The sequence below is a fragment of the Podarcis liolepis genome, assembly GCF_965112155.1.
Source record: "Podarcis liolepis genome assembly, chromosome: 1".
Classification (NCBI taxonomy): domain Eukaryota; kingdom Metazoa; phylum Chordata; class Lepidosauria; order Squamata; family Lacertidae; genus Podarcis; species Podarcis liolepis.
This window is the reverse complement of record NC_139554.1, coordinates 77,578,625-77,605,652: the sequence shown is the minus strand read 5'-3', so window position 1 is coordinate 77,605,652 and position 27,028 is coordinate 77,578,625. Positions and strand designations below refer to the sequence as shown.

The 27,028-nt window shown below is 43.6% G+C and overlaps 1 protein-coding gene across 6 annotated transcripts; it reads left to right on the top strand.

The window, feature by feature from the left end:
• PHRF1 (PHD and ring finger domains 1) lies at positions 1–25,199 on the top strand. Of its 6 annotated transcripts, none has more exons than XM_083479436.1 (18): positions 1–217; positions 2,212–2,326; positions 3,588–3,701; positions 4,645–4,883; positions 5,566–5,649; positions 6,263–6,384; positions 7,305–7,405; positions 7,933–8,099; positions 8,269–8,398; positions 9,847–9,971; positions 10,290–10,477; positions 10,803–10,922; positions 16,850–17,004; positions 17,762–20,524; positions 21,437–21,513; positions 22,340–22,600; positions 23,856–23,984; positions 24,187–25,199. In XM_083479436.1, the coding sequence occupies exons 2-18, from the start codon at positions 2,236–2,238 to the stop codon at positions 24,322–24,324; spliced, it is 5,004 nt and encodes a 1,667-aa protein (XP_083335562.1). In that variant the 5' UTR covers positions 1–217; positions 2,212–2,235; the 3' UTR covers positions 24,325–25,199. The 6 variants fall into 6 exon arrangements, with proteins under 6 accessions (XP_083335562.1, XP_083335561.1, XP_083335566.1 ...); XM_083479435.1 differs by having other exon boundaries at positions 15–217; positions 7,927–8,099; XM_083479440.1 differs by having other exon boundaries at positions 16–217; positions 4,774–4,883.
• The last annotated feature ends 1,829 nt before the right edge of the window (positions 25,200–27,028 follow it).

The window sequence follows — 27,028 nt, the reverse complement described above, 5'->3', positions numbered from 1 at the left end:
ACCCGGAACATCTGCGCGTTCCCTTCCGGGTCGGCTCCGGAGGCGTTCTCGGCCTTCCCAGCGGTCCTGCTTTGCGACGCGGCGTCTGCCACCCCCTGCCCCGCGCCCCGCTTTGCGTTCCTTTGTGGGAAAAGGGGGTGTAAAAAAGCAGCCGGTGCGCGTGCGCATTCCTCTCCTGTTCCGGTCTACATAGCCTTGTGGGGTCCCCTCCTGGCAGGTGAGCGGAGGGGGAGGATCCTTTGGGGCCTCCAGGTCAGACCAGGGAGCCTGGCTGGGTGAGCGGAGGTGGCGCCCATTTCCGGGATGGTGGTCCTTCAGAGGCACCCGCTGCCCGGATCCGACGACCCGGTGACGGGCGAGGAAGGCGGTTGCGCTGGGCTGCTGGCTGGAGAGTCCCGCACTTCCTTCTCTATTTTAAGATGCGTTCCGCTTTTCTGCTTTCCCAGTCCGGTGGGGGGCCTATGTCAAGGATGGGGAGCCGGCGGCCTTCCAGTTGTTACTGGACTCCCAGTGGCCCGGTGGTGTGGGAAAACTGGGAGCTGAAATCCAAAAATATTGGGAGCGCCCCTCCCCCCCCATCCCAGGTATAAGTACCGGTACTAGAATTCAAAAATGAGTGGGCCGTTTCTGCCTGGTGCAACAGTCTTGCATTGCACCTGATGACATTCTCGCCAAAGACTTATTTTCTGTATTTATTTTGCTTTATTGGTGTGTACTTGATTTGCCTCTCCTTAGGCCACTTCCACACTATGAGGGAAAAGGTAACATGCAAAGGACTGATACCACTGTTTGCTGACTAGTCAGGCATAAAGTATGTATTTTATTTGCTTGGAGGGCTTTTACAAATCTCATCCTTCAGCACTGCTACCCCCAGATATGTTAAAACAATAAAATAGTGGTTTAAAAACCCCCAACAACTCAGCACAGTAGGGTGAAATCCAATTCAGGCAATCTTTTTTATTATTATTTTAAAGAAAGGTGAAGAAAAACGTCTGCCTGGCACTGGAAAAGATAAAAGTGTAAGTGCCAGACCAGAGGGATAGCATTGCATCAGTGACATGCCATAACTGATGACCATTCCATGAATGGGGTGCCTTAACAGAAAATGCTGCCTCTGTCTGCCACCCTTCTGACCTCTGGAGGCAGGTGCTACTGGGCTTGAGTAAGTGGGCAGGTTCATGTGGAAGTAGGTGGTCCATCAGATACCCATGCCCCAATTCATATAGACTGTTAAGGTGTTCTAACCTGTTGGATATAGGGTTAGGCTGAGGTCCAACCCAACTGAAGCTCAGTATCAATAAAGGAACAAGGAAGAAAATATGTTTCCAAACTGTATAAAACTGACTCCTATACCAACAGAACCAATCCTCCTAGCCGTCCTAGACTGAGTTTAGCAAGTCTGGCATAAACCCTCAAAAAATTTAGCATTGCTTGCTTTATTCCAGTAGCTGCAGCCTGATGTGGGGAAAATCATTTCATATTTATTAGCACCTACTAAATAAATAAATTATAGCTTAATAAATATCCTATATTTCTAAGTATTAGCATAACATTTCTATGCAATTGGTATTTTCCTAGATGCAGATAAAACATGACTTGGAGGTCCAGGCTTGCTCTCAGATAGCATGGCAGAATCAATTTGTTTTCAAATCCAATTTAATTGTTGGGCAGGGGTGGTCAATTGTGGGCAAGAGACTTTCTTGGAAGAATATTTTTATTGCCTAACTGGTTCTCCAATCCTGTTAGGAAATATGGCATGCCTTCTACTTGTTGATATGTGTTGAAAACATTACAGGTGTGCAGCTGTCTGTAAAGTGTTTTAATAATCAGTGGAAAAAGACTGACCTGGTCACATACAAGGTGAAACTGGACCTGCCCTGCTCATTGTCTTTTAGACACCCACTATCTTGACAACTGTCATTCTATCACCATGGAAATGATGTCGCACAAAAATATATACAGATTATTACTGTTGCCCACCAAACTCTTAACACGTGTGTCCACATCTCCTGCAAAAGATATACCCTGTTTAATTGCATCTCTCTCTCTCTCAGTTTGTAACTTAAATGTTCCCTAATAATATTTTTTTTCTGTATGTCATCCAGAGAATGACATGGTCCAGGTTGCACGTACAAAGTCACAAACAATGTATTCAGCGTTTTGTGTTGTTTGCAAAAGTTTGCCTTCAATTTGAAACTTGTTTCTTGTTAGGGAGCCAATTCCAGATGCCCTGCAATGGATGATGACAGTCAGGACGAGCTCATTAACAAGAATGCTGCAGTAGGCAAAGTCAAAAGAACGACTGCACTGCTCTTCAGCGACGCAGGTAACTGAAACTAGTCGGAGCCTTATTTTTAAAACTGCTGGAGCTTCTGAACCTTAAGGCATTTACAAGAGAAAACTGGTCTGTGGTTTTGTGTTTGGAGATATTCTTCATGGCTTCACAACTGTATAGGCATAATTTATTTCCTAGTCACTTCAAAGCTTGGATGTAAGTGAGGTTTGCAGTTTTACTCTATAAACGTTAAGACATTTCTACAGAAAGCAACTTGGTGGTCTTTTTTAGAAACCATCTGCCTTTCCTAACCTGAGGCCCTCCAAATGTTTTGGACTACAGCTCCCATCAGCCTCAGTCAGCATGGCCATTGGCCAAAGAGAGTGGGAGTTGTACTCCAGCAACAAGGTGCCAACCTGGGCAAGGCTGTTTACATCATTCCAGCTTTTCTTACGTTTAGCAATCTGAAGCTTCATATACATGGCTCCTTACTTAGCTAACACTGATGGCTAGAATTCCCTACACAGCCAAATGCTATTGCAAGCATTAGCCGTTAAGACTCTCATGCACGTTAGTGTGTGGTGCAATACAACTATTGGGTTTTTTAGCAGAGGAAGTAAGAGAACAACAACTATCTTTTTTTCCTTAGAAAACCAAATACCCTGATAAGAATAACAATGTGAATTGATTAATGTTACACACTTTGTTTGGCCTAATTTTATTTTGTTTCAGCTATTCATGGTGGAGGGATGATAAACAATATGCAGCTTGAAGTCCTGCTCACACCCTTCCTTTTTGTTTTTGAGATTCGCAGCTCACTGCACACACATTTTCAGCCATGAGAACTAGAAATCTATTCTTTTCTGGTTGGAAAATAAAAATAGAGGTAGACTCTCAGAATAATTTTGTTTCTGATACCAATGCCATGTTTTTGTATAGATGTACTGATTATACAGTTTCGTGTGTGCATATGTAATATGCAAACAGAAACTAAATACCAATGGTCTTGGATAGCTCCTAATACAAACTCCTATAAGGGAGACTGGCCACTACTACTGCCTGTTATTTTCTTCATGAGTCCCTCCCTGGTGGTGGAGATGTAGTTACTTGATGTTGGCAAGAGATCAACACTTCCGATATATGGAATGGTACGCACAACCATGGAGGGGGAAATACCACCAGTACTACATGTTAATGGATGGTTGGATTTTTTTGTAAAGACTTTGGTTTTTCTTTGCCTTACATGATAGTTGGCCCTGAGCACTCATGTTCTTCCCTTCTGTGCCCCTCTTATGTTCCTCTTGTTCAAAAGAAAGCAGCGATGGAAATAGTGGGGACTCTGATGACACGGGCAGTGAGGAGGAAGGTGATACTGATGAAGATGGAGGTGAAGAGGATGAAGAAGGTGAAGATGAAGATCTAGAAGGTGATGATAAAAAAACAGCTCAGTGTTATGCTCATTACTATTTTATGGAATCAAGTTGTCTCCAGCAGCTGTTTAACTGGATATACCGTGTTGGGCCATGGTTCACACATGAAATGAGATGAGATAGAATGTAAACTGTCATTAGCATATTTATCTCTCCATTCTTTCAAAGATCTCAAGCAGCATTCATGCTCTATGTGAGTGGAATGCTTATAACAACCTAGACTGAAATCATCCACTTTGTGGGTGAGCAGGAATTTGAATACCCTGGTCTTCAATCTCAACATTTTGATCCAGGTGCAGGGAACCCTTTTCAGCCAGAAGGCCACATTACCTAGTGGGAAGCTTTCTCCCGGGGTTTGCATACCAGTGGTGTGTGTTGCATAAGTGGTTGTGTGCCATTCTTTTATCCAAGCAAGCAGTATTGTCACAATTCAAGGACAGGTAAAATCACTAGAGGAGAGTGCAGAGCTGGGCCAGTGAGAGATGTGGCCTGGAGAATGGGTATTGGCTGGGCTGGGCAGAGTCCCAAAAGTCTGATAGAGATACCTGGAGGACCTGTGGTTCCCTATATCTGCTTTAACCACAGTACTTCACTCCCTCTTGCTGTGCAATACCCTGATAAACACTGTAACTTTATTTGGGTTTTTCTTTTTCCTATCAAGCAAGCCATACATATGATGACTGCTAGTTAACTGAAATTTTAATATAGCATTGGGCTACTGTGCGCCCACTGGTGTTGAATCATGGAAATAGATGGGATAGCTGTAGAGTGCCGGTTCTGAATAATGCAGCCTTATGAAGCTTTAGCACTGAAAGTGGGTATTCATGCTCTCCCAGGAATCTATTTGACTGTTGTTTCTCTTCAGGATCATAGGGCACTTCAATCCAAAATGCATTATGTGGAAATAAATACTAAGGAATTATTTCATTGTTTTGTAAGATTCAGAGGAGGAGGAAGAGGAGGAGGAGGAGGAGGAGGAGGAAATGGAAATGGCTGCTACGCAATCAACACATTTGGTTAAAGCAAAGCCGCAACTTAATGGAGGCTTTCTTTCTTCCTCTGATGAAGATGCTGAAAACTGCCCAATATGCCTCAACACATTCAGGGACCAGGCTGTTGGAACGCCTGAAGACTGTACCCATTACTTCTGCTTGGATTGTATAGTCGAGTGGTCTAAAGTAAGAAATCTTTAGATAAGTGTGATTTGTTGCATAATTTATCTTACTCAGTTTGTTTACAGTTTTTTTGCAAAGGCAATAAACAGTATAATTTGAGGTGACCTGATAAAAATAATACCATACCTGAGGCAATTTTCAGATCATCTTGTGCAAAATGCGTCATGATTTTTGTAGAGATTCATTGTATGGGATCAAGTTGTAGTGCAGATTTACAGTCACTGGCTAAGAAGAACTAGATCAGTAGAATCTACCATTTTAGTTATTATCCTGAACTACTAGAGCCCAACCTTTATTTAGTTTTTGCAGTAATAATGTGAACCCAGTAGACCTTAAAAAGTGCATGCGTTCATTACCTTGTTCTCTTTTTCTATAATACCAATAATATTAGTTGCTCCCAATCTTGTTATTTGGGTGATATAAAAACCAAAATTGCTACTCTGGCAGAATCTGGCAGATTTTGGCTTACCTTAGCTAAAAACTGTGCTTGATGTGGTCCCCTTACCTTAGTATGGTTTTTAATGGTTTTTATGTATGGACTGTTTTAATTACTTTTACTTTTCATTTTTAGCTGTTTTAATTGTTTTATAATTGCATATTTTATTGTTGTACCCTTTCTGATACTTTATGGTAAACGGCGGGTAAGAAATCAAATAAATAACACATCCCCTCCTTCTCTTTGCAGAATGCCAACTCTTGTCCAGTAGATCGCAAACTTTTTAAATCTATCTGCGTTCGAGTGCGCCTGGGTGGAGAAATCTTGAAGAAAGTAGGTTTTCCATTGACTTATGGAAAGTTAAAAGTCAGAATCCATGTTTCATGCAGTTTTTGTAAAACTTTTTGTGTCTGCTTTCTCCTTCAACTCAGAATTCATTGCAATTTTCCCCTTCCTGAATACCATCCTAAAACTTTGAAACCTTTCCTTAATGGCACTGTTGATGGGAATTGCTCATTTGAATGAATGGTTGTGGTTTTGGAATAAGCAATTTTTCCAACACTGATTTTCAGAAGTAATGTTTTTTGGGTAGGCTACAGCTGTCACTTAGAGATCTGGCTTATATGTGTATGCGTAGAAGGGCCTTTCTATACACAGCCCAATCCGTGTGTGCTCTCTTTATGGTGGCTTTCTGTGGGATGGGTCTTCTAGTCCTTGCCTAAGAACATTGTGGCTTGTATTGCAGGTGAAATACCAGTGAAGCATGCTTTTATGTAGAGAGCATAGGGGAACAGGAATGTTGTGCCCCATTGCACAAAAGCGGATAATGAAGTTGACTGGTGCTTGGCCAGGTGCAAACACTATTGAGTTTGCAATAGTGGCTATGCTTAGTGTAGCTATTAACATGATAGTGTAAAACTTCCTAAAAATGTTCAACTTTGCTCAGATTCCTGTTGAGAATGCAAAATCTGAGGAGGATAATCTGGAGGAGGACCCTACCTTTTGTGAAGTGTGTGGCCGAAGCGACCGAGAAGATTGCCTGTTGCTGTGCGATGGCTGTGATCATGGGTAAGGAGTTCTGCCTTTAAAAACCCTCCTTGGGTATGCTACTTTTGCCTGATGCTTTCACACTATATTAGGCCTGTAGACGCCTCTTTCTCTTTTATGCTGCCTGTATTTTATGTTATTAATTTTCTATACCACGCTTCCTCTGAAGATCACAGGGCAGTTCACAATATAAAAACACAAAAATATATAGCGTAATTTCTTCTTCTCACCACCCCCTCTACCCCGCTAGGTTGACATGTTTGATGGGTATGGTGCCTTTTTTCCTCTTGCAGGGGGGAATGCTAGAAAAACATTGTTGCTAGAAGATCTTCATTTTTCTTAGGCAGAACTTGAAAATGTAGCGTTTTTTCCCCTTCATCACTGAGATAAGGCAGCTTATACCATAAAAACAGAGTGTGCAATAATAAATTATAAAACAATTTAAGGTGTGAAAACAGCCACCAGATGTTTACATGCTATAAAAGAAAAACGAAATTTTGTCATTGTAGGCTCAAAGAAGACCTGCTTTGCTTTCTCTAGGGATTTTTTTTATTTAGGTGCCCATTACTTAAAGCTAAGTGGGAGGTGGTCCTTAATGTGCTCTAAGCCTATAAGAAGAGGATAGAAGGTCAATGAATACAACATAGGGCACAAGTTGGCCTTGTTTGGGAGATACTTCCATAGGAGCAATAATAATGTATGCCCTATTCTGTGCTATGCTAGAACCATGAGGTACTTGGAGCCATGCTTTGATTGAAGATTTGTATAAGCAGCCCAGCTTGGGAGATGAGGAGGTTTCAAAGAGTTGCAGAACTTCCTTTGCACTCAAAAGAATTATGTATGTCTCTACAATTGTCTGCTACTGTTGTTAGGAAGCTCCTGCATGTATCATCTTAGTGAAAAAAAGATGTTTGTCTGGCCACTTTCTTTCTTTTTAAAAGATACCACATGGAATGCCTTAATCCTCCGTTGAGTGAGATACCTGTCGATGAATGGTTCTGCCCACCATGTGCACCAGCAAATGCTGTGTCTGTTGATGCTGGCAAGTATTTTCTTTAGTAGCTCAGCTTTGCATTGTAGAGAGCTGTTCTTCAAGAAAACAGGACTTTCCCACAGCTTATGCAACATGACTTTTATTGAGATAGGATTTCCCCATATAAATCAATCAATATTACTATAAATAAAAGAACACTTGTTCAGTGTTAAAAACCAGTAACAAAACAACGTTTTTATCTCACTACTTCAGCTAATGTTGGTGTCCATTGTACAAGCTTGTAACACCTAGAGTCAGCCACACCATTGCATTGGCATCGGTGAACAGTAAATTGCTCCATAACCATCTCTTTATCTAAACTGGTGTTTGGATCTGGTAGTTGCCTTGGCAGGGAAAACAATGCACTGTCCATGGGGAATTCTAAAGCAAAGGGATTTAAGGAGCTTTCTTTTTTTCCAGAACCCTTGCCAGTTTTGTTCTGGAGGCTTAGCAGAATGCCTGGATTTAGGTCTCTAGAAAGGTGTTCAGGTGCTGGTTGAAACACAGCTGACAGCTGATCTTGTTTTAAGAAACAGATCATGTGAGTGAAGAGGAAGTTGCTTCCCTCATAGCTGATGTCGTCCCTACCACCAGTCGACTACGTCCCAGTGTCCGAACTCGAGCTATAGCCAGAACACGTCAGAGTGAGCGTGTGCGGGCAACAGTGAACAGGAATCGCATAACAACTGCACAGCGAATTCAGGTACTGCACATTCTGAGGGGAGGATTTTGAGTGGAGAAAGCTCCTAATTGTAGTGAAGAGACGGTTTGATTTAGGAAGAAATCTGGGCTTGGGGGGGGCGGGGGCGGCTTTTCTACTTCCTTAATTTTGTAGTAAATCAATAATTGTGATTTCCCATCTTGATTTTTAGCATGTACCAAGATACCTTATGTCTTCCCTTCTTGATGAAACCATTGATGCAGTCGCAGCAGGGCTGAGCACAGCTGTATATCAGAGACCGCTGACTCCTCGAACCACAACCAAGAAAAAACGAAGAGGAGGTAATTTGCTAAAAATGGTGGTGATAGTTCTTAGTTAATTTTTTATGAGGCTTACACAGCTCTCTTTCCACCCTTTCATCTTAAAATAATTCTGTGAGGTAGGTTAGGGTGAAGCTGTTTGATAGGCACAGGAATCACCATGTGTGCTTCATGGCTCACAGTGGATTTGAACCTTTGTCTCCCTGCCCTCCCCCAGTATGACATCACTAACTGTTTCAATACTCAAGCTGTCGGTGGATTTCATTTATTTATTGGTAAACTGTTTCTGTGCCTCCTTTTAGCCTTCACAGTGAAGCCTCCATGGCAGCTAAACAAAACAGACAAGCGTAAAACAACAATCAAAAGGCCCAGAATATGAGCAGCACCAATAAAACCAGCAGGCAGCTAAGAAAGGCAGAACACGCAGCAGAGCCTTCTCTGAAGATTGAAGTGCATGGCCTGGTTCATGTGGGTGCAGCAGGCCCTATGTAGCTGTCAATAACTCTAGGGAAAAACAAAACCGCTACCAAGTGTGTGGGATATTAATGAATATTCAGATGGCAGCTGCACTTGAAGCTGGTGGATTGATTCAGGTGTTTGTTTTGACATAATAGCGCCTTACAGATTTTCTTTTGGTGAGGTAACTAGCCACTTTATGGACCCTCAGATGAGCCAGGGTTGGAGGGTCTTGCACCATACATGCTCCAGGCATTCAAGTGACCAGCCATTAGTTTCATATGGTCTGTAACCTCTGATGGCTTTACAGTGGCTTTGTTCACACATAAGAGCAAACCATAGTCTGAAATAAACTCTGGTTTACTGTGAGTGAGCAGTGTGCTGATGCATGCTGCTCGGTTGTGCCTGCTTCCCTTCGCCCCACCTGGAGATAGGAAACAGACCACAGAGTGGCTGACCTAGTTTTATATGTGAAACCAGTGCTTGTGGTTGGTGACCCTCTAAATAAGCTGTAGGCCAAGAACAAACCTTGACTTCTGCTCATGGTTTGGTCGGAGAGAAACCACAAGCACTGGTTCTTGTGTAACCTAAGCCAAGTGTGGTGGCTTGTTTTTCCCAGCTTGAGAAAAAAGGTGGTGCAAAGCTGGTGCAAATTAGCAGAGGGCACAATCATGTTGCTTATTCGCGATAAATACTAGTTTGTTTTAGACTATGGCTTTCCATGACATATGAACCTGACCAGTGTCGGCAGGGCCATCTGAATTAATACCAGTTTGTTGAAGCCACAGGAAATGAGAGGTCAACAGAGAGTGAACACCTCTGGAATAATCTCCATTTATTCTCTCCTGAAGGGCATGTCTCTTTAAATTTAGGCTGTGGTGTTTCTGACACGTGTTTCTTTTCCTTTTGAAAATGGATTGTATTTAGCATTCAGATTACAGAAGTAATTCAGGTTATAGCCTGTATTTGCTGATCTCCAACTCCAAAACCTTTCTATATTTTACCTAATACAGGGCGGAGAAAGAAATCAGCAGGTAAAAAACCTCATACCAAGTCATCTGCTGGAAAAAAGAGCACTGGAACTTGGATTAAGAGACGCAAACGCCGAGCAAGGCGGAGGAAGGGAAAAAAAATAAAAGTATGCTCCTGGATTTTTCACCAATGCAGAAATTTTTCTATTGTTTATGCTTTTCTTCTAATAGAGCATTGTTACAATTTTCTTGTAATACAGCATTATTTATTTAGGAGTAATTATTACTTTATTTCATATACTCAGACAGTCTCCAGGCCTACTGGCCAAGGTTTTCACCTACTTTCTGTGATCCCCTTTAAGAGGGTTGCAGAGTAGAGAATGCAACCCCTCATATTTCTGTGATACGTAGTCATGTTTTCTATTTTCGTAGAGTTTGGTGGGAATCCTGTTCTGAGCATAAAGTTAACCTCTCCTTCTTCCCAGGTGAAAACTGAGCTGACTTCTCGTTCCCGAATTGCAAAAACCCTTCGTCTTGGCAAGCCTGTACGTGGCATTTCAATCCCTTCCATGTACAAACCAATGGAACCCTCTCTTGGCCTTATGAGAGCAGATATTGGAGCAGCCTCTCTCTCTGTGTTTGGAGATCCTTTTGAACTGGATCCTTATAACAGGTATGAAATATGACAAATGGGAAGAAAACAAAGAACTGCAGTTCAGAAATGCATGGAGACTTTATCTGTGATAGGCAGGAAAGAAGAAAAATGGGGCTAAATCCAAATTAGATTATAAAGCTTATTTAGGTTAAAGCTAATCTTTTAAGTCTGCCTACTCTATATGTTCCTTAACCTATTTGCTTCCCTGCTATTTCAGAAACTTTTATAGTATATCAGAAGACAGAATTTGATCTTCTCAGTTTGAATATTTCATTTAAGAAAATAGGCAAAGCTCAGATAAGATGGAAGTTGGTTGTGATCTTCAAAATTTTCTCTCTCCTAGTAATGAAGAGCTTCCTGTAAATTCAGCCTCACCTGTGAGCAACAAAAGAAGAGGCCTTTCTCAATCAGCACTAAGATCCCATCGTCCTGTCGCTCGACCAGTCGCTATGGGGCTTCCTGGGTAAGGCCAGCCACATGATGCTCTATTATACAAAGCAGCAGCAAGAGAAGTGAGGTGCACAAAGTTCTCTTCTAGTTTGTAGTCTCTCCTGTTTTTCACACTGCGTTGAAACCTCAAGCCCTTTCTGCAGTCTTCATGGATTCATGCTCAGTGCCACAGACCATAGCATAGTGTGTGTCGTGTGTGTATATGTGGAGAATTATAGGATTGTAGAGTTGGAAGGGACCCTAAGGGTCATCTAGTCAACCCCCTGCAATGCAGGAATCTCTGCTAAAGCATCCATGACAGATAGAAAGACAGTTCAAATCCTGGCTTAGCTGTAGTTGGCTTGAAGAAGCTACAATCCTTTCCTTTCTCAGTTTGCTGAATAGGTCACTATTCCTAAAATTACTAAGGTGATGACTCTCACCTTAGTGAGCAATTATAAATAGCAACCATATAACTCTAAATATGCTCTCTCTTTTACACACACACACACACACACACACACACACACACACTCATTCTCACTAGTTTGATTCTCTCATTCCACCAGACAGGTGGAAGGGAAGCATTTGATACAAATGTCGCCCAAGACTCTGGAATTCCTAGGAAAGCTTGTGAAAGACCCCTAAAATTAGTCAGAAATTCTCTAATTAGGGGAGCGGGAGATCTCTGCTGGCCACCATGAAATCCTAAATAAGCATATTCCTGAGATCAAATTGTCATCAAATTTGAGGGCGGAAGCTGAGGGTGGGAAAGGGACAAGGACCGTCTGCCCAATTGTTTCTTCACACATAGCACATCCATATTCCTTCTTTAGACTGTTAGCTCACCCTGATTTTTTTTGTAGTGGTGGAGAAGGGAATATTTGCTTGTGGGTGGAGTCTCTTGCTGTCATTTATTCCAGTGAGACATCCCTGCTGCTTCCGTCACGGGAGAGGGCTAAAGAGAGAGGCTCTCCATTGAGCTTGCCTCCTGTGCAAAGAATACCTTACTGCATGCTTATCCCCATTCCCTGCTTATTCAGGCCTCATTTTGGAAGCATGCTTAAAAAAAAACAACACCCAGCAAGCTTACCAATGCAGTGTTCCACATGTTCAGCAATGTGTTTCTAAAGCAGCCCTTAGGCTGCCAGGTTCATGCAGTCCTGGGCTACTGATCCTTGGCATGCTAACATTGCTTCCTACAGTGCTGAGTACCTGGGAACCCTGTTTGGGTCTGTTTTGTTCAAGGATGCCCAATGTCCAGTTCAGATCAGGCGTCTGCCGGCTGGTAGAGCGTTTTGAGGCAGTTTCCCTTTAACTGGGGCATGAGGTGGAATGTTGGAGCTGGGAGGTTCTCTTGCAGTTGGGAGCGGAGAGCCCTAAACAAACTGGAGGGAAAGGGTGGGCGACTGGGAAATTTGCCAAGAAAGGAGGAGTAAATGTGTAAGTGGAAAAAGGGGAAGACAACAAATGGAATAGGACAAATATTCGGGGATTTTCAACATGGGTAATCTGGAGGATTTTCTTTGGCGTTGGGTGGAGGTTATCACAGCCCTGCTTTATCACATTGAAAAAGATGTTTTCGGTTGTAGTTGTTGCTTTAATAATATTAAATTTACATGGTGCGTTAGAAAGAATGAGGGAACCAATCCCTGCCCCAAAGGGCTTACAGTTTGTTGTGCTAGAAAATGGTACAAGGGGGTTGATGGAGGCAGGGGGTACAGAGGGGAAGAATATGCAGTTGGGCTCAGTTACAATGGGGAATGGAGACTTGAGGAATGGGATTTTGAAAAGGTGGATTTTGAGGAGGGATTTTGAGGAAGTGAGGGAGCTTGATGCCTGGCTTTGTCCCTGAGGCTGAAGACTCAGACTACAACTAAACATGATAAGAAGCAGCTGTTTTGTTTTGTCTTGTGTTCACATGTCGGTTTTGGTTCACGATATAAATGATGGGTAGGGGTCTGTTCACTGCATCAGAAGGGGTGTATGGATGACATATTTCATGATTCACAAATTCTATGGGCTCTTTTGAGACAGTTATGTAAAGCAGTTTCATTTCTTTTCGCTTTTGTTAGTTTTGTTATTAATTCATTACCACTAAGTTGCTTAGTGGTTCTCTCCCTGGCCCCATTTTATTATCTCAATGACCCTGTGAGGAAGGTTAGGCCGAGAGATAGCTCAAGGTTTGCATACTAAGTTTTCTCAGAGGAAAAAGAATCATTTTCCTTACTTCAGATTTGAACAGGGTCATTTGACTGGATTCCTGCTCCTCTCCCCGAGAGACTACCAAAACTGAAGCTTCTGTCTTGTGGATCCATGCCTGTCAAATTTTTAAAAAATGCTTTAAGGTTTAGGGAGCTTTCTGCTTCCTTTTTATTAGGAGCCAAAGCGTAAGCCGAAATCACTGAGATGTTCTTTCTAGAGCCAAAGAGGGCCAAAGCTCATTGAGAATTAGGGGAGAATCTACAAAAGAGCAGGAATGCAGCCAAATGTTTGCTTCCAAAGAAGGCAAGTTCCAGGTGAGTTATTACAGGTAAGGCAAAAGCAAATTGGAGTTCCAAAATGGGAAGTAGCTTGTTGCAGCAGTTTGGACTTTTCAGAGCACTTAGCTTAAGGGGTGTTTGTGTATGTGTATTCAGGATAAGGCTCCTGGGGAACACCAAAAGCGTATTTTAGATGTATGTCTGATGCTATGGCCATTCCAGTTTGGACACTTAATATATTAATATTTTTATTTGTTTCAGTACTGTGTATCTATCTTGCCTTTCTAAGAAGTGATCATGGTGGCAACACCACAACAGAATTTAAAGCAATATATTAAACAGTATAGCTATCATCGATTTTAAAAGTAAACAATAAAAAACTCCATTGAAAACAGTCAGATTTTTTTTTTAAGTGGGCCTAAAAAATATTGCTGGACAATATGCCTCCACTACTCATTGAAAAGCAGTAATAGGCTGGGCATATTTCCTTTGGCAGGGCATTGTATATTCTTGGCACTATCCCAGAAAACCCCTCCCTGACAGAAGAGTTGAGGGCAGGGCTTCAGTAGATGATCTACTAGAAAATTCATATGGGCAGCAGTGATTCTTCAGGTACAATGATTTGAACTTGTTTAGAGCTTTCAAGGTCAAAAGCCAACAACTGATAAGTGAGGGATTGCCTTCCTTCCCTATATACCTGTCTGTTGACTAAGGTGATCTATGGGCAGTGCTTTATTTCTGGGGAGACTCAAAGATACACAGTACTGGCACCTTAACCGCCCCCATAAAAAAAATGTTAAAGTGCAGCACTTACTGTAACAACTTAGTCCCAGCACCATTTTTTTCCTTAAAAAAAGAAAAAGCACTGTCTATGGGTGCCCACATAGTAGAACCTCATGCATCAGAACTTGGTTTCATGTCAGCTTAGACTTAATCTTTCAATGCAGTAGCAGCTGCCCTGTGCAGCATGCTGCCCGTTGCAGTTGAAATGCATACAACTCCTTTTTAAAACCTTTAAAAAAACCTTTTTTAAAAAAATCACAGGCTTTTCCAGAAGGCAGTCTTTTGTTGTTGTTTAGAACTGCTTTATTTGTTCTTACCTATTTAGTTTTTATTTTATATCGTTATTGTGGTGCGGGGCTCTTTAGTGGTTTATAAATATCCTAATGAATTGATAACCAGTGCAGAAAGTGTAAGGTGCAAGTGGTATGCTCCAGTTGGCTTGCATCATCCAGCATCCTAGCAACAGTATTCTGGACAAACTGAAGTGTCTGAACTGTCTTCAAAAGCAGCCTCATTAAAAAGCACATTACAGTAAGCCAAGCTGGAGGTGACCAGTTGTGAATTCCTATGCAACTTACGCATAAGTAAGCCTCACTGAGTTCAGTAGGCCTTCCTCCCAGGTCAGTGTGCATTCTAAAGCATGAACAATTGCAGCCAGATCTGGTTATACCTGCTTGGCTTATAGCAGTGGGCGTATTTCCATGTTATGCAGGCAACACTTGGTATAGTTACACTGCTTTGCCACATTTTAAATGCATGATATATAGTGACTCCATATATTTTAGATCAGTATTTCTTAGCTCTCCACATTCTTGACAATTGCACAATGCCCTTGATTTTAAAAGTAACAATGGGAGGGAAGTGTGATGTATAGAATGCTTACTGTGAAAAGCAAGAGTGACTAGAAGTCCTTCTGCTTATTCTGTAATGTTGGTGTTATTTGAGAGTAAGTGTTTGTAGGATTAGTATGTGTGGAGTTGCAGGCAGAGTTAATGGTTCTGCAATAGGTGTGAAGCCTGTTAGCTCAGCTGCGAAGCAGGTTGAGTGTAGAGGCAGCTAGCTTTTCTCTCAGATGTGGCCTTGGCTAAGCAGAAGGAGTTATGGATCTAGGAATCCACAAGAGGTACATGTTTTGGAGCCATTTCAAAACATCAGTGGAGCATCTTATTTGTCTCACTTCTTTTTTATGGAATGTCTGCATTGTTTTCCTCCAGTCTTCTGGTTTGGAGTCCCATTTTGTAATTTTGGGGCACCTTCTAATGAGATGGTTGAGTTTAGTGAGCTTCTTGGGTGCAAAGACACTGATACCTAAAATACTGGGGGTTCTTTTGTAACTCCTGTGTTTTGCAGTAGGCAGTCGGAAAGCTCAAACTCACAGTATCAAAGCAGAGATGTGAATAAAACTCACCTTTTATTTGGCCGAGGTCGGCTGATTTGTTTCACTAATGAAGTTTGTTTTATACACTGAGTTTTTTCCTTTATTTCTTTGTTACTTGTATCTCTTTAAATAAAAATGTGGGTGAGATGGGGTGTTTTTATTGTGTTCATTTGGATAATTGAAAGCTGTTATAATTTGCTTTTTTAAAAAAGAAAGCAACTGCTTCAAGAGCAGCAGGAAGAATCTGTTAGGCTGCAGCAAAGCAAAGAAACGCTGCTGCTGCTGCAAAAGACTTACACAGGCTGAGCAGGCTGCTTATACACAGTGCACAGGACCAAAATGATTAAAAACAAAACTGCAGCTGCCCACTGGTATGGATGGGCCAGACTAAAACATTTTAAGGCCATTGGGTTTTGGTGGAGCAGAATTTAGGCTCCATTTCTATATGCTCTTAACCTGAGAGCAAATGCCATTGAACTCAGTTGGCCTTACTTCTGAGTAGATTTGCAGAGGATTGCACTCTTAAGCACACGTTCCGTTCTCCAGTTGAAATCAACAAGTGCTCAACTTATGACTGGATTGTGCTCCATGTTCTTTCTTGCTGTCTCAGACTTAGAGAATGTTATAAGTGTGTAGTAGGCAGAAAGCCAAGATGGTACTTCAAATGTTGTGTTATCTGAAGGTTCTGGGTTTTCAGAAATGCCAGTTGCAACACCCACCCCTTCCCTGGTCTTGGTAAATGTTCACATAGCTTATCCAGCTGGGGACAAGTATTGGATTGAAAACAATTATTGCAGCATTTTTTATATTGCTTTGGTTTCCATATTATATGTGTTTCATTATATTAGCTGTTTCAGGCTTCATTTTTGGAAGGAAAAATGGGTGCAAACATTAAATGAAATGAGAATGAGATTCTGCAGGTTTTCTACACTTGCATTGGATTGTGGAGTACAGACAACTCTGCATATTACCGGGTTTCTGCCCCACCCCCACCCCCAATAGCAAGGCTTTTCATAGTATTTTCAGCCCTCTATAAAGAAAATAATACTTGACCATTTATTTTCTTATCCCACTAGCTATAGTTATTTTGTATGCCATCAACTCAAGGTAGGCTGTTTCTTCTGAAAACACTGGTAGCAATAGGACTGGTTGGGGATGGCTCATCTTTAACCTATGTAGCTGCCTCAGGTTTGTGGAGATGTGCTACAGTCTCAAACCTATATTAATAGGATGTCAAAGATCCTTTCTTCATTATGATGTAACCAGTATAGTTCTGTATAGTGTGAAATCAGAAGGCATGCCTTGTGTAATTTCTAGGAGGAGTGTTCCTGCCTTGACACCTGAGCCAGAAGCTGGTCCAGCCCCTGTGCCCGACCTGTTGGGGAGCATCCTGACTGGACAGAGCCTCCTTATGATGAGTGGTTCTGACGTCGTCATTAATAGAGATGGATCGTTGACAGCAAAGAAAGCAGGTAATGCTTAGTTAGACTGATCTGAAGTTTGTAAGCATGTTATGCGCACAAGCACTTTCTAATCCTTGCAAGCAGCAGGCAAGCAAATGCCATGTTGCAGCCTGTAATAGTATGTCTTGAATTGGTAGCCAGAGTTATTCATAGAGTATCATAGAATCATAGAGTTGGAAGGGACCCTGAGGATTATCTAGTTCAGCCTCCTGCGCTACAGGAATATGCAACTGTCCCTTACGGTGATCGAACCTGCAACCTTCGCATTATCAGCAGCACGCTCTAACCAACTGAGCTACAAAATCAGTACATATCAGTATTTTGTTTATTTGTCAAAGCATAGCAATAGAAGAGAACAGTATAGGACTATTGACATTGTACTGCTGTTGTGCTTTCTAGAATGTATCACATTAATCTGAATTTCATAAAATAGACCAATTGATTGCCCACATTTGATTTGGTAAGCAATATATGTAAGTGATCAGAGGTTATACGGAATTAGTATGAGAGAGCTTAGGGTGCAATGACCAACCCTTTTATTTTTTAAGTGTTGACACTTGGAGGTGTAACTTACTGTCATACTGGAAGTTGTGCTAGCTGGCACAGCTGACAGTTCACTTGCATAGTGTTAATTAGTTGCTAAAACCCCAATTCTGTTGTCCCGTGTTAACTTCATATTAAAATTATGGGATGTTATTGTCGGTATAGAATAGTACAAGCAAATGAGTGGGAAAACTTTCATGGGTTTTTCTCGTGTCTCTTTCAGTCTCTTTGCTGCATGACAATTCAGCAAGCAATTCAAGAGTGGAGGAAGGCTTGGAGGACAGTGCCCAGCAGGGGGCTTCCCAACTGGGGACTCCAGTTAGTGGCGGCTCTGCTGCTGAATCTTTGGTTTCTTCACAACTGAATTCGAACTCCAAATCTGCTGTCTCAAATACTTGCGCCTTGTCCTCTTCTTCACTAAGCCTAGCAAACAAAGCAGTGAATCCATTGCAGATTACATCTGGAAGGGCTCCCATTAGATTTGAATACTCAATGACTCCAAGGTCTGTTCAGGCTCAGAGTTTAGCAAATCTGAATAGATGTGGCCCCAAACTGGGTGAAGTATTCAGATTTAATGGAGGCTCTAAACTGCCTGGGGCTCCTCTTTCTGTATCTTCTAAATTATTGTCCAATAACTCGAGTTCACTCTCAAAACCCGTACCTGTGCGGCAGCCTCTGAAATTGTCCCCTAAAAGGCTTGATATCTCTGAACTCCCCAGGATACCAAAGATTAAAAAGGAATCGACTAGTGGACATTTGGGATTGCAGCCGGCCAGTGACCGAAACAGTGATATTCCCAGCTCCTGTGTAACACAGTTGACTGGCAAAGGGAGTACAAACCAACCAGCTGGTGATAGTAAAATGGAGGGCAGCAAGTCGCGTGCTCCTCAGAGACAAGCGCACACAAGTGGAGGCTCTGCTGCTGCACATGCCAGTTGCACCTTTCCTCCTTCAAGGGGGAACGTTGGAAGCTCATCATTTGAGAGCTTTAAAATCAACATCCCTGGAAATGTGGGACATTCCAGCAGACTGTCTAATCCTGGGTTTTGCAATACTTTCCGGCCTGTGGACAATAAAGTACAGCAAAAGGAGAATCCGTCGCCCCTCTTTTCGCTGAAAAAGACTAAACCAGTCAAAAGTGAAATATATGATCCTTTTGATCCAACAGGCTCTGATTCAAGCTCAGCAAATAGCAGTCCAGAAAGATTGCCCCTTGCTAATATCACCAGAACAATATCCATAGCGAGTCCAAAAGTCCAGACATTCCAAACAGTGCGCCGCATTACCCCTTACACACTGGAAAATGTATTTGGATCAGGGGCCGAATCATCAGATGTGCCATCAAGTAACACAGAGTCTCATGACGATATGATAAAGGAGAGGCTTGTGGAGCAGGTATCTGATGCAAAACAAGAGAAAGCTGAGGAGGAGGAATTGTCAAGTCTACCCTGTACATCCTCTGCCATCAAGCAAGTCACAGATGTAGAGCACTTAAATGAGGAGGATGAGAATGGTCCTAGGGTAGTTTTTGAAGATGACCTAGGTAAGGCTAGAGCGAAAATTGAGGTGGACAGTTCCGTAAGAGAAAACAGTCTACAGATATTACCCAAAAATGAGCAAACAGAAAAGCGATCTTTTTCAAGATCCCCATCAAATTCCAGTTCTCGAAGCCAGAACACATTAAAAAGAAAAAAGGCAGCTACAAAAGACTACAAAAGCACACGATCAAGATCTAGATCAAGAACGTGTTCAAGAGATAGAAGCTCCAGATCTACTTCTCGCTCCATTGAAGAGAAATACAGCAAAAGCCACAGGACTAAATCAAAGACTCGGCATTCCTCAAGTGACCGCTCCAGTAGTTATGAGCGATTGAAGAAAAAGAAAGCAAAGGATAAGACGAAAGACAAAAGGGCAAAAAGCTCCTGGGCAAAAGAACACAAGAGATCTAGATCACGATCTGGTAGTCCAGGCAACTCTTCTTTTGAGTTGTATGAAGGTCGGAAAAAGAAAAAGCACTCTGCCACTAGAGGAAGGGGGAGGGAATGTTCCCCATCAAACAGTGCTGAGAGAATGAAGAAAAAGAAGCACAGAAGAGAGCGAAGCCATGACAGGTACAAGAAGGAGAGAACCTCAAGGTCCCGAGAGAGAAAGAGATCTAGATCTAGATCCCGGGAGAAGCGAAAGAGGAGATCAAGGTCATCCTCACCATCAAGACCCCGGGAGTCCAAAGGGCCTAAGTCTAGGGAGAAACAACTGCAACCTAGGTCACGCTCCAAAGAAAGGAAACATAAGCCGAAAGAGATGCCACTGCTACCTCTTCAAGAGAAGGACCAGAAAGGCCAGAAATCCTCAGATGATAACTTGGGCAGTTCTCTTGATCATGCTCCTCCTTGGACCCAAGACTTGGAAGATTCAACACAAGAATCATTGAATGTTCATCTAGACCTGATGCCTATACAGGAGAGCCCTCCAAAAGAGATAGCAATGAAAGTTGATTTAGAAGAGACCATTGTAAAGGAGCAAATCTGCAAGAAACTTGTAACTGTAATATCTTATCAGGCAGAGTGTGCAAGTTCTGGAGGGCTACCTGACACTATAGATACTTCCACTGGGAAGGAATTGGCAGCAGGCTATGAGTCACCAGGACTTGCTAGCCAAAGTAGTGAGCAACTGGAAGAAACTGAAGTTAGAAACGAAGATATTGATGATGTGTGCCCATTTTTATCAGACTGTCTTCCAGTGAAGGAGGAACTTGTACAGGAGCATGATGAGCCAATGCCAATTAAAGTTTTGCCTGAAATCAAAACGCCAACAGAGACTAAAGGTGGGGGCCTTACATTGGGTGAGAATGCCACTGATGTAAATAAACATGAACCAGAAGCAGTAGCTCAAGGTCCTGTGTTGAAATCTAAAGCACCAGTGAAAAGAGTTACGTGGAATCTTCAAGAGGAAGAAAGTGATGCAGTGACTGCAGACAAAGCAGCAAGTAAGTGCATGGTAAATCTTCAAAATGGCAAAAGTCGATGCCATGGGGATAGGAGCTGCTTTTCTCATTAGAAGTGAGACGGAATGTAGTTGGTTGTCATGGTTCAAGGTTGGATTGGTCCCACTAAATGAGAGCCTCAGGTTATGTTAAAAATAAGGGGTGCAGTTTCGCTGTAGTTTGGCACTTACGTTAGTGAGTATTCACCTTGCATGCGTTCTCCTTGCTTCATGCCCTCTGACATTGCCTTTTTTTGGTGGCAATCCAGTTTGCCATTACCTCTAACCTGGCAAACTGGTTTTCTCTTTCCCAGAAAGCAGAATTCCAAAGCAAGATTTTTTTTTTCTTGGTTTGGAGGGGAAGCTTAAACTATGGTTTCCATTTCTGATGTAATAGCAAACAATGCTTGTTTTTGTTAAGTAAGCCATGGAGTTCTCTCTAGCATATATGCATGCGTGCTTAAGCAGTGTTTAGTACTGCAAGGAATTCTTTAAAACTTTCCAAAACAGCTAGAGTTATTTAAAGAGAGACTTGATTCCTCCTGTTACACTTGTTACATGTGTAGTTTGAAGATTATAACATGGGTATGTGCATCATAAAAACATAACTAACTCATAAACAAGCATAACTCTTCCACCCTCATCCTGGATCACAGTTCATAAACTAAATGTCTGTGCCACTTTTAATGAGCTTTAAGCTATGAATTCAGCTTTGCTAGGTATTTCTAGGAACTTAGAGACGTGTTTGTGCTTGCAGACTAAAATCTCATTTTAAGAAGTTGGGGAAGCTTGTTAAACCATCTGTACTGAATTCTTCTGAGGTTGTCATGAAGTTTGATAACTTGAAGTGTTTTTATTTGCTGTGATCATCTAGATGTTTTGTTCTGATATGCTTTTCTTCCTGGGGATCTTTCAGGGGTGCCATTCTGCAAACAGCAGAGAACGAAAGAAGGGGTCTGGAAAGCAGAGGATTTGACCCAGACATTAAATCAGGTGCAGTTAACTGAGCCTCCTCCAACCAATTATATGATTCCTGAGCCTATGTTTCCTGATCTAGATTCCTCCCAGGTTGGTTTCCACGCCGTAAGACAAGTGTCATGGGAGGCCATTCCACTCCATCTGTAAACTTGTGCCCCCAACTTGACTTCATTGTGGAACAGTCTTCTTCCTCTCCCCCCCCCCACCCACATGTAGTACATTTCATTCAGCCCATGTACTGCAATAATTTTTCTGACTTTGGCATTCCCCTACTTAAAAGATTGAAACTGTGTCCTGCTGCTTTGCCATGGGCTTGTGACTTCTAATTTCCAATAGCTTATTAAATATGTGGGGTTTTTTTTAGACATCTTAAAATCAGCTATTAGACTGCATACAAACATACTTATTGAAGACCACCCACTGCTCACCAGTGGGGCTGATGTGAGCTCAGTATTATCTTAATTTATTACCCCCATTTCCCTCTAAGATCCCAGGATAGGTTACAACAATTTAAAACAAACTTTTCCCTTTTAGAATTAGCAGAAAGTAATATACGTGTCCCTTTAAATGAACGCTGTTCTTGTAATCCCTATGGATCATATCCCCACCCTCATTTGTTCAGAACATAAGAATAGTCTGATGGATCAGGCCAGTGTTCCAGTGAGTACAGCATCCTTTCCTCCCGGTAGCCAGCCAGGGAAGCCTAAAAACAGGACCTGCCCCACCAGTATTGTCCTCGCCTGTGATTCCTGGCAGCTGGTATTCAGTGGCATTCAGAAGTAGAGAACATGTTGTGATATGAGAAGTGGTCTGTGATCTTTTTCTTTTCCTTTGTTTTCAGGTTTACAACCAAAACCTGCCTCTGACAGCACCACTGCCCTCAAGTCTGCCTCCCTATGCGCCTGTTAGTCAGCCCACCGTCCAGTTCATCATGCAGGGGAGTCTCCCTCTGCTTAGCTGTGTGGCGGGACAAGGATTGACTCCGGAACCTGGCAATCTGGCAACAGCTTCAGAACCAGGAATTCAGGCAGCTTCCACAGGAGATACAGAGGAGAAAGGCAAAGCACCTAAGTCCCCTGTGGATAAATCAAAAAATGAGGAGGTGAGTGTAGGTAGATGGCTCGTTAAGATGATGAAGTTGAACTCATGGGCAAAACCCAAATGGAGCAGCACACTCGCACAACAGCCCTTGAGCGTGCGGGAGCCCCATTCTTAGCATAGCACAACAGCCAAGTCCAGTGCCTGTCTTAGTGCAACTGCTATTCTACTTGGTGACATTTAAGCTTTGTGTACTACCTCTTGTGCTACTGCTTGCACAACATCAACTCTCAAACTGCATAGGATCTCTCCCATAAAATCTAAGAATTCTCCTGCTGCATCAGACTTGTCTAGTCTTTCAGAACAGTCAACAGATGCTTCATGGAGAGAGCTATCCCCAACCCTTGGTTGCTAGAAGTAAATCACCACTGAGCATTTAAATATTTTGGTGAAACATTAAACTATTTTGTTGATAGACCTGTCCTTTATGAATGGGTCTGATGCTTTTTAGATACACCTAAGCCACTGGTTCAGCTGGTGGGTCCTAGCCTGATCCTAGGTGGGTTGCAACAGGAGCACTATGAACATGCAAATATATGGTAGAAGATCAAGAAATTGGTCCCCAAATGTATGTTTCGGTTAAAAGCGGGTTCTGGATTTGAAAAGGTTGAAGATAACTGGTCTAAGCTATTCACAGTCACTGTAATTTGTAGCAAGGCATTCAGTAAATTAACAGTGCGGTTCATTAGTAGGCTTTCCCTGAACCTATTGTACAGTGGTGCCTCGCAAGACGAAATTAATTCGTTCCGCGAGTTTTTTCGTCTAGCGAATTTTTCCCCTTCAAAGCACACTGTCGGAAAAGTTTTGGAAAAGCTTCAAAAATCACCCAAAACCTCAAAAAAGGCTACCACACCGCGTTCTATGAGTTGCTCCTCGAAGTCAAGTCGCAACTGTATTAACGGTGTTAAGAAAAAGGAAACAAACTTGCAAGATGTTTTCGTCTTGCGAAGCAAGCCCATAGGGAAATTCATCTTGCGAAGCAGCTCAAAAACCGCAAAACCCTTTCGTCTAGTGAGTTTTTCGTCTTGCGAGGCATTCGTCTTGCGGGGCACCACTGTACTTCCTGAGGAGACCTGAAATAATACAATGTCTGCATATCCCACTTAATCCCCACCCCCCATTTCAGCACAACGAGGACTGCCACAGGGGAAGCAGCATATTTTCCTCCTGTAATTTAAAAACCACTGCTCTGATAACTTAGTTTGAAAACCCTACTTGCAGGCAGCTTTTTGGTTAACTGATTTTTTTGTCCTTTATAGTACATGAAGAAACTTCACATGCAAGAGAGAGCTGTGGAAGAAGTGAAACTCGCAATTAAGCCCTTTTACCAGAAGAGGGAAATCACTAAGGAGGAATACAAAGATATTCTTCGGAAGGCGGTGCAAAAGGTGACAAGAGGAAATATCTTATTTTAAACTTAGGCAAATGGCTATGAAAAGCCCCATTTAAGTCATGCTCTGTAAACTGAATATTAGCTGCTGGCACAAGACTTTCCTTCTCTTTCAGGTAGTGAATTTGAAGTCGAAAAAGGCAGGGTGATTTAATGCTAGGTTCACAGAAACTAACTCAATCCCCTTTTACCATTCCTAGATCTGCCACAGCAAAAGTGGTGAAATTAACCCGGTGAAGGTGGCTAATCTTGTGAAGGCTTATGTTGAGAAGTACAAACATATAAGGAAACACAAGAAGGCGGACCCTGAAGAAGAGCCCCTTGAAACAGGGAACTGAAAAAGGCCAAGCCCCAAAGATGAAACAAGTGGAGGCTTTTCTAGCCAAGGATTTTCTTCTTCTGCAGAGGAAAGCAGGGATAATGCAATTGCATGTTGCAAGACACCCCTCCCCACTCAGCAACTGAACGTGGTCGGGCCTTCCTGCAGGGTGACCCATTCTCACACAGGGATGGGCGTGGATTGGAATGCAGTTCAAGAGCCAAATGTCAGCAGATCCCACTCAACTTGTGGAATAGCTGGACAAAGAAAAGTATGTGTGTGTTGGGGAGAGGACACACTATCAATTTTCATGGCTTTGATCGCCCCCCCCCCTTTTTTGGTCTCTGCACCTGTCTTTCCAGTTTAAAACAGACACTTTTATATGCAGTGTACAGCAATGTATACTTGCTCCTACTGTGTTCTTATTTATCAGAAATGTGGATACTTTAGCGATTTCTCAGAAATTTGGTTTAATACTTGAACCACAGTATTTCTAGCCTATTCTGTGATAAACTTTGACTCGCTCTGTCTTACAGGAGTTGCAGGCGTTTGCTATCCTTTCTAAATCCACTCCTGAAAACACTGCTCCAGAGATGGCATTCATTTCCCATTTTGTTGAAATATCTCAAATGAGGAACTTCATTTTGAAAGGGCGGGGGTGGAAATTGGTGGAAGGGGATTTGAACTATGTTGAAGCTCTTGTGAATAATGTGCTGAAGGCTGGTTTTGAGTAGTTTTGCATTCAACGAGCTGCCTTTCACTGAACAGGGAGGGTGGGGGGAGTGGAGGCAGAGAAGCACCATTTGCAGACTTTCAATAACAAACCTGAGGTATGCAGCAAAAAGGATGTACAAAGGAGAAATGTGACAGTTTATAAAGTTATTTTGAATTGTTTGTTGTTCATAGTGGTTCTTTGGTTGTGGTATCATTATTAGTATCTATTAGTTAAGTACAGAGACTGGGGGGGGGGGGGTTAGTCAAAGATACAGTTTCCAAGACTTGGGGATCAGAAAGAGGTTGTGAGCTTGCACCCATTTCCCCACCTTTCCATCTGGGTTTGGCTTTACATGCACAAGTCAGCCTTGAGATTTACCTGTTTGGAGTAATCTGTTGTCATTGTTCTCTTCTCTTCTCCCCACCCCTCCCTAAACTGGGGTGACCAGTAGGTTCAGCACCTGCCCTTTATTAAAACAGTGAAACAAGTTACAGTGGTACCCCGCAAGACGAACGCCTCGCGAGACGAAAAACTCGCAGAACGAAAGGTTTTTTCGTTTTCGAGTTGCCTCGCAAGACGAAGTTCCCTATGGGCTTGCTTCGCAAAACGAAGCTTGCCCCGGGGACAGCGGGTCTTCTCTTTTGAAGCAAGGGGCGGCGGGGAGATCGCTTCTCCCCACCGCCCCTTGCTTCAAAAGAGGTCCGGGGGCAGCGCTTCCCGCTGCCCCCGGACCTCTTTTGAAGCAAGCGGCTGCGGAGAGAAGCGATCTCCCTGCAGCCGCTTGCTTCAAAAGCTGCCCCCGATCTCTTTTGAAGCAAGCGGCTGCGGAGAGAAGCGGGGTGGCTGGGGCAGGTGTTCCCGTCCCCCGCCGGGCTTCGCAGCACCGCTCCGAAGCTCGGCGGTGGGGGCAGGTGTTCCCTCCCCCCCACCCTGCTTCGGGGCAGCGTTCCGAAGCGGGGTGGCTGGGGCAGGTGTTCCTGCCCCCCGCCCGGCTTCGCAGCACCGCTCCGAAGCTCGGCGGTGGGGGCAGGTGTTCCCTCCCCCCCACCCTGCTTCGGGGCAGCGTTCCGAAGCGGGGTGGCTGGGGCAGGTGTTCCTGCCCCCCGCCCGGCTTCGCAGCACCGCTCCGAAGCTCGGCGGTGGGGGCAGGTGTTCCCTCCCCCCCACCCTGCTTCGGGGCAGCGTTCCGAAGCGGGGTGGCTGGGGCAGGTGTTCCCGCCCCCCCACCCCGCTTCGGAGAAGCGATCTCCCGGACATCTTTTGAAGCAAGCGGCTGCAGGGAGATCGCTTCTCCCCGCAGCTGCTTGCTTCAAAAGAGGTCCGGGGGCAGCGGGAAGCGCTTTCCGCTGCCCCGACCTCTTTTGAAGCAAGCTGCTGCGCTTCTCCCCGCAGCCGCTTGCTTCAAAAGAGGTCCGGGACCTCTTTTGAAGCAAGCGGCTGCGGAGAGAAGCGATCTCCTTGCAGCTGCTTGCTTCAAAACAGGTCCGGGACCTCTTTTGAAGCAAGCGGCTGCGGAGAGAAGCGATCTCCCTGCAGCCGCTTGCTTCAAAACAGGTCCGGGACCTCTTTTGAAGCAAGCGGCTGCGGAGAGAAGCGATCTCCTTGCAGCTGCTTGCTTCAAAACAGGTCCGGGACCTCTTTTGAAGCAAGCGGCTGCGGAGAGAAGCGATCTCCCTGCAGCCGCTTGCTTCAAAAGCTTTTGAAGCAAGCGGCTGCAGGGAGATCGCTTCTCTCCACAGCCGCTTGCTTCAAAAGAGGTCCCGGTTACACCTGCCCCCACTGCCGAGCTTCGGGGCGGTGCTGCGAAGCCGGGCGGGGGGCAGGAACACCTGCCCCAGCCACCCCGCTTCGGAACGCTGCCCCGAAGCAGGGTGGGGGGGAGGGAACACCTGCCCCCACCGCCGAGCTTCGGAGCGGTGCTGCGAAGCCGGGCGGGGGGCAGGAACACCTGCCCCAGCCACCCCGCTTCGGAACGCTGCCCCGAAGCAGGGTGGGGGGGAGGGAACAC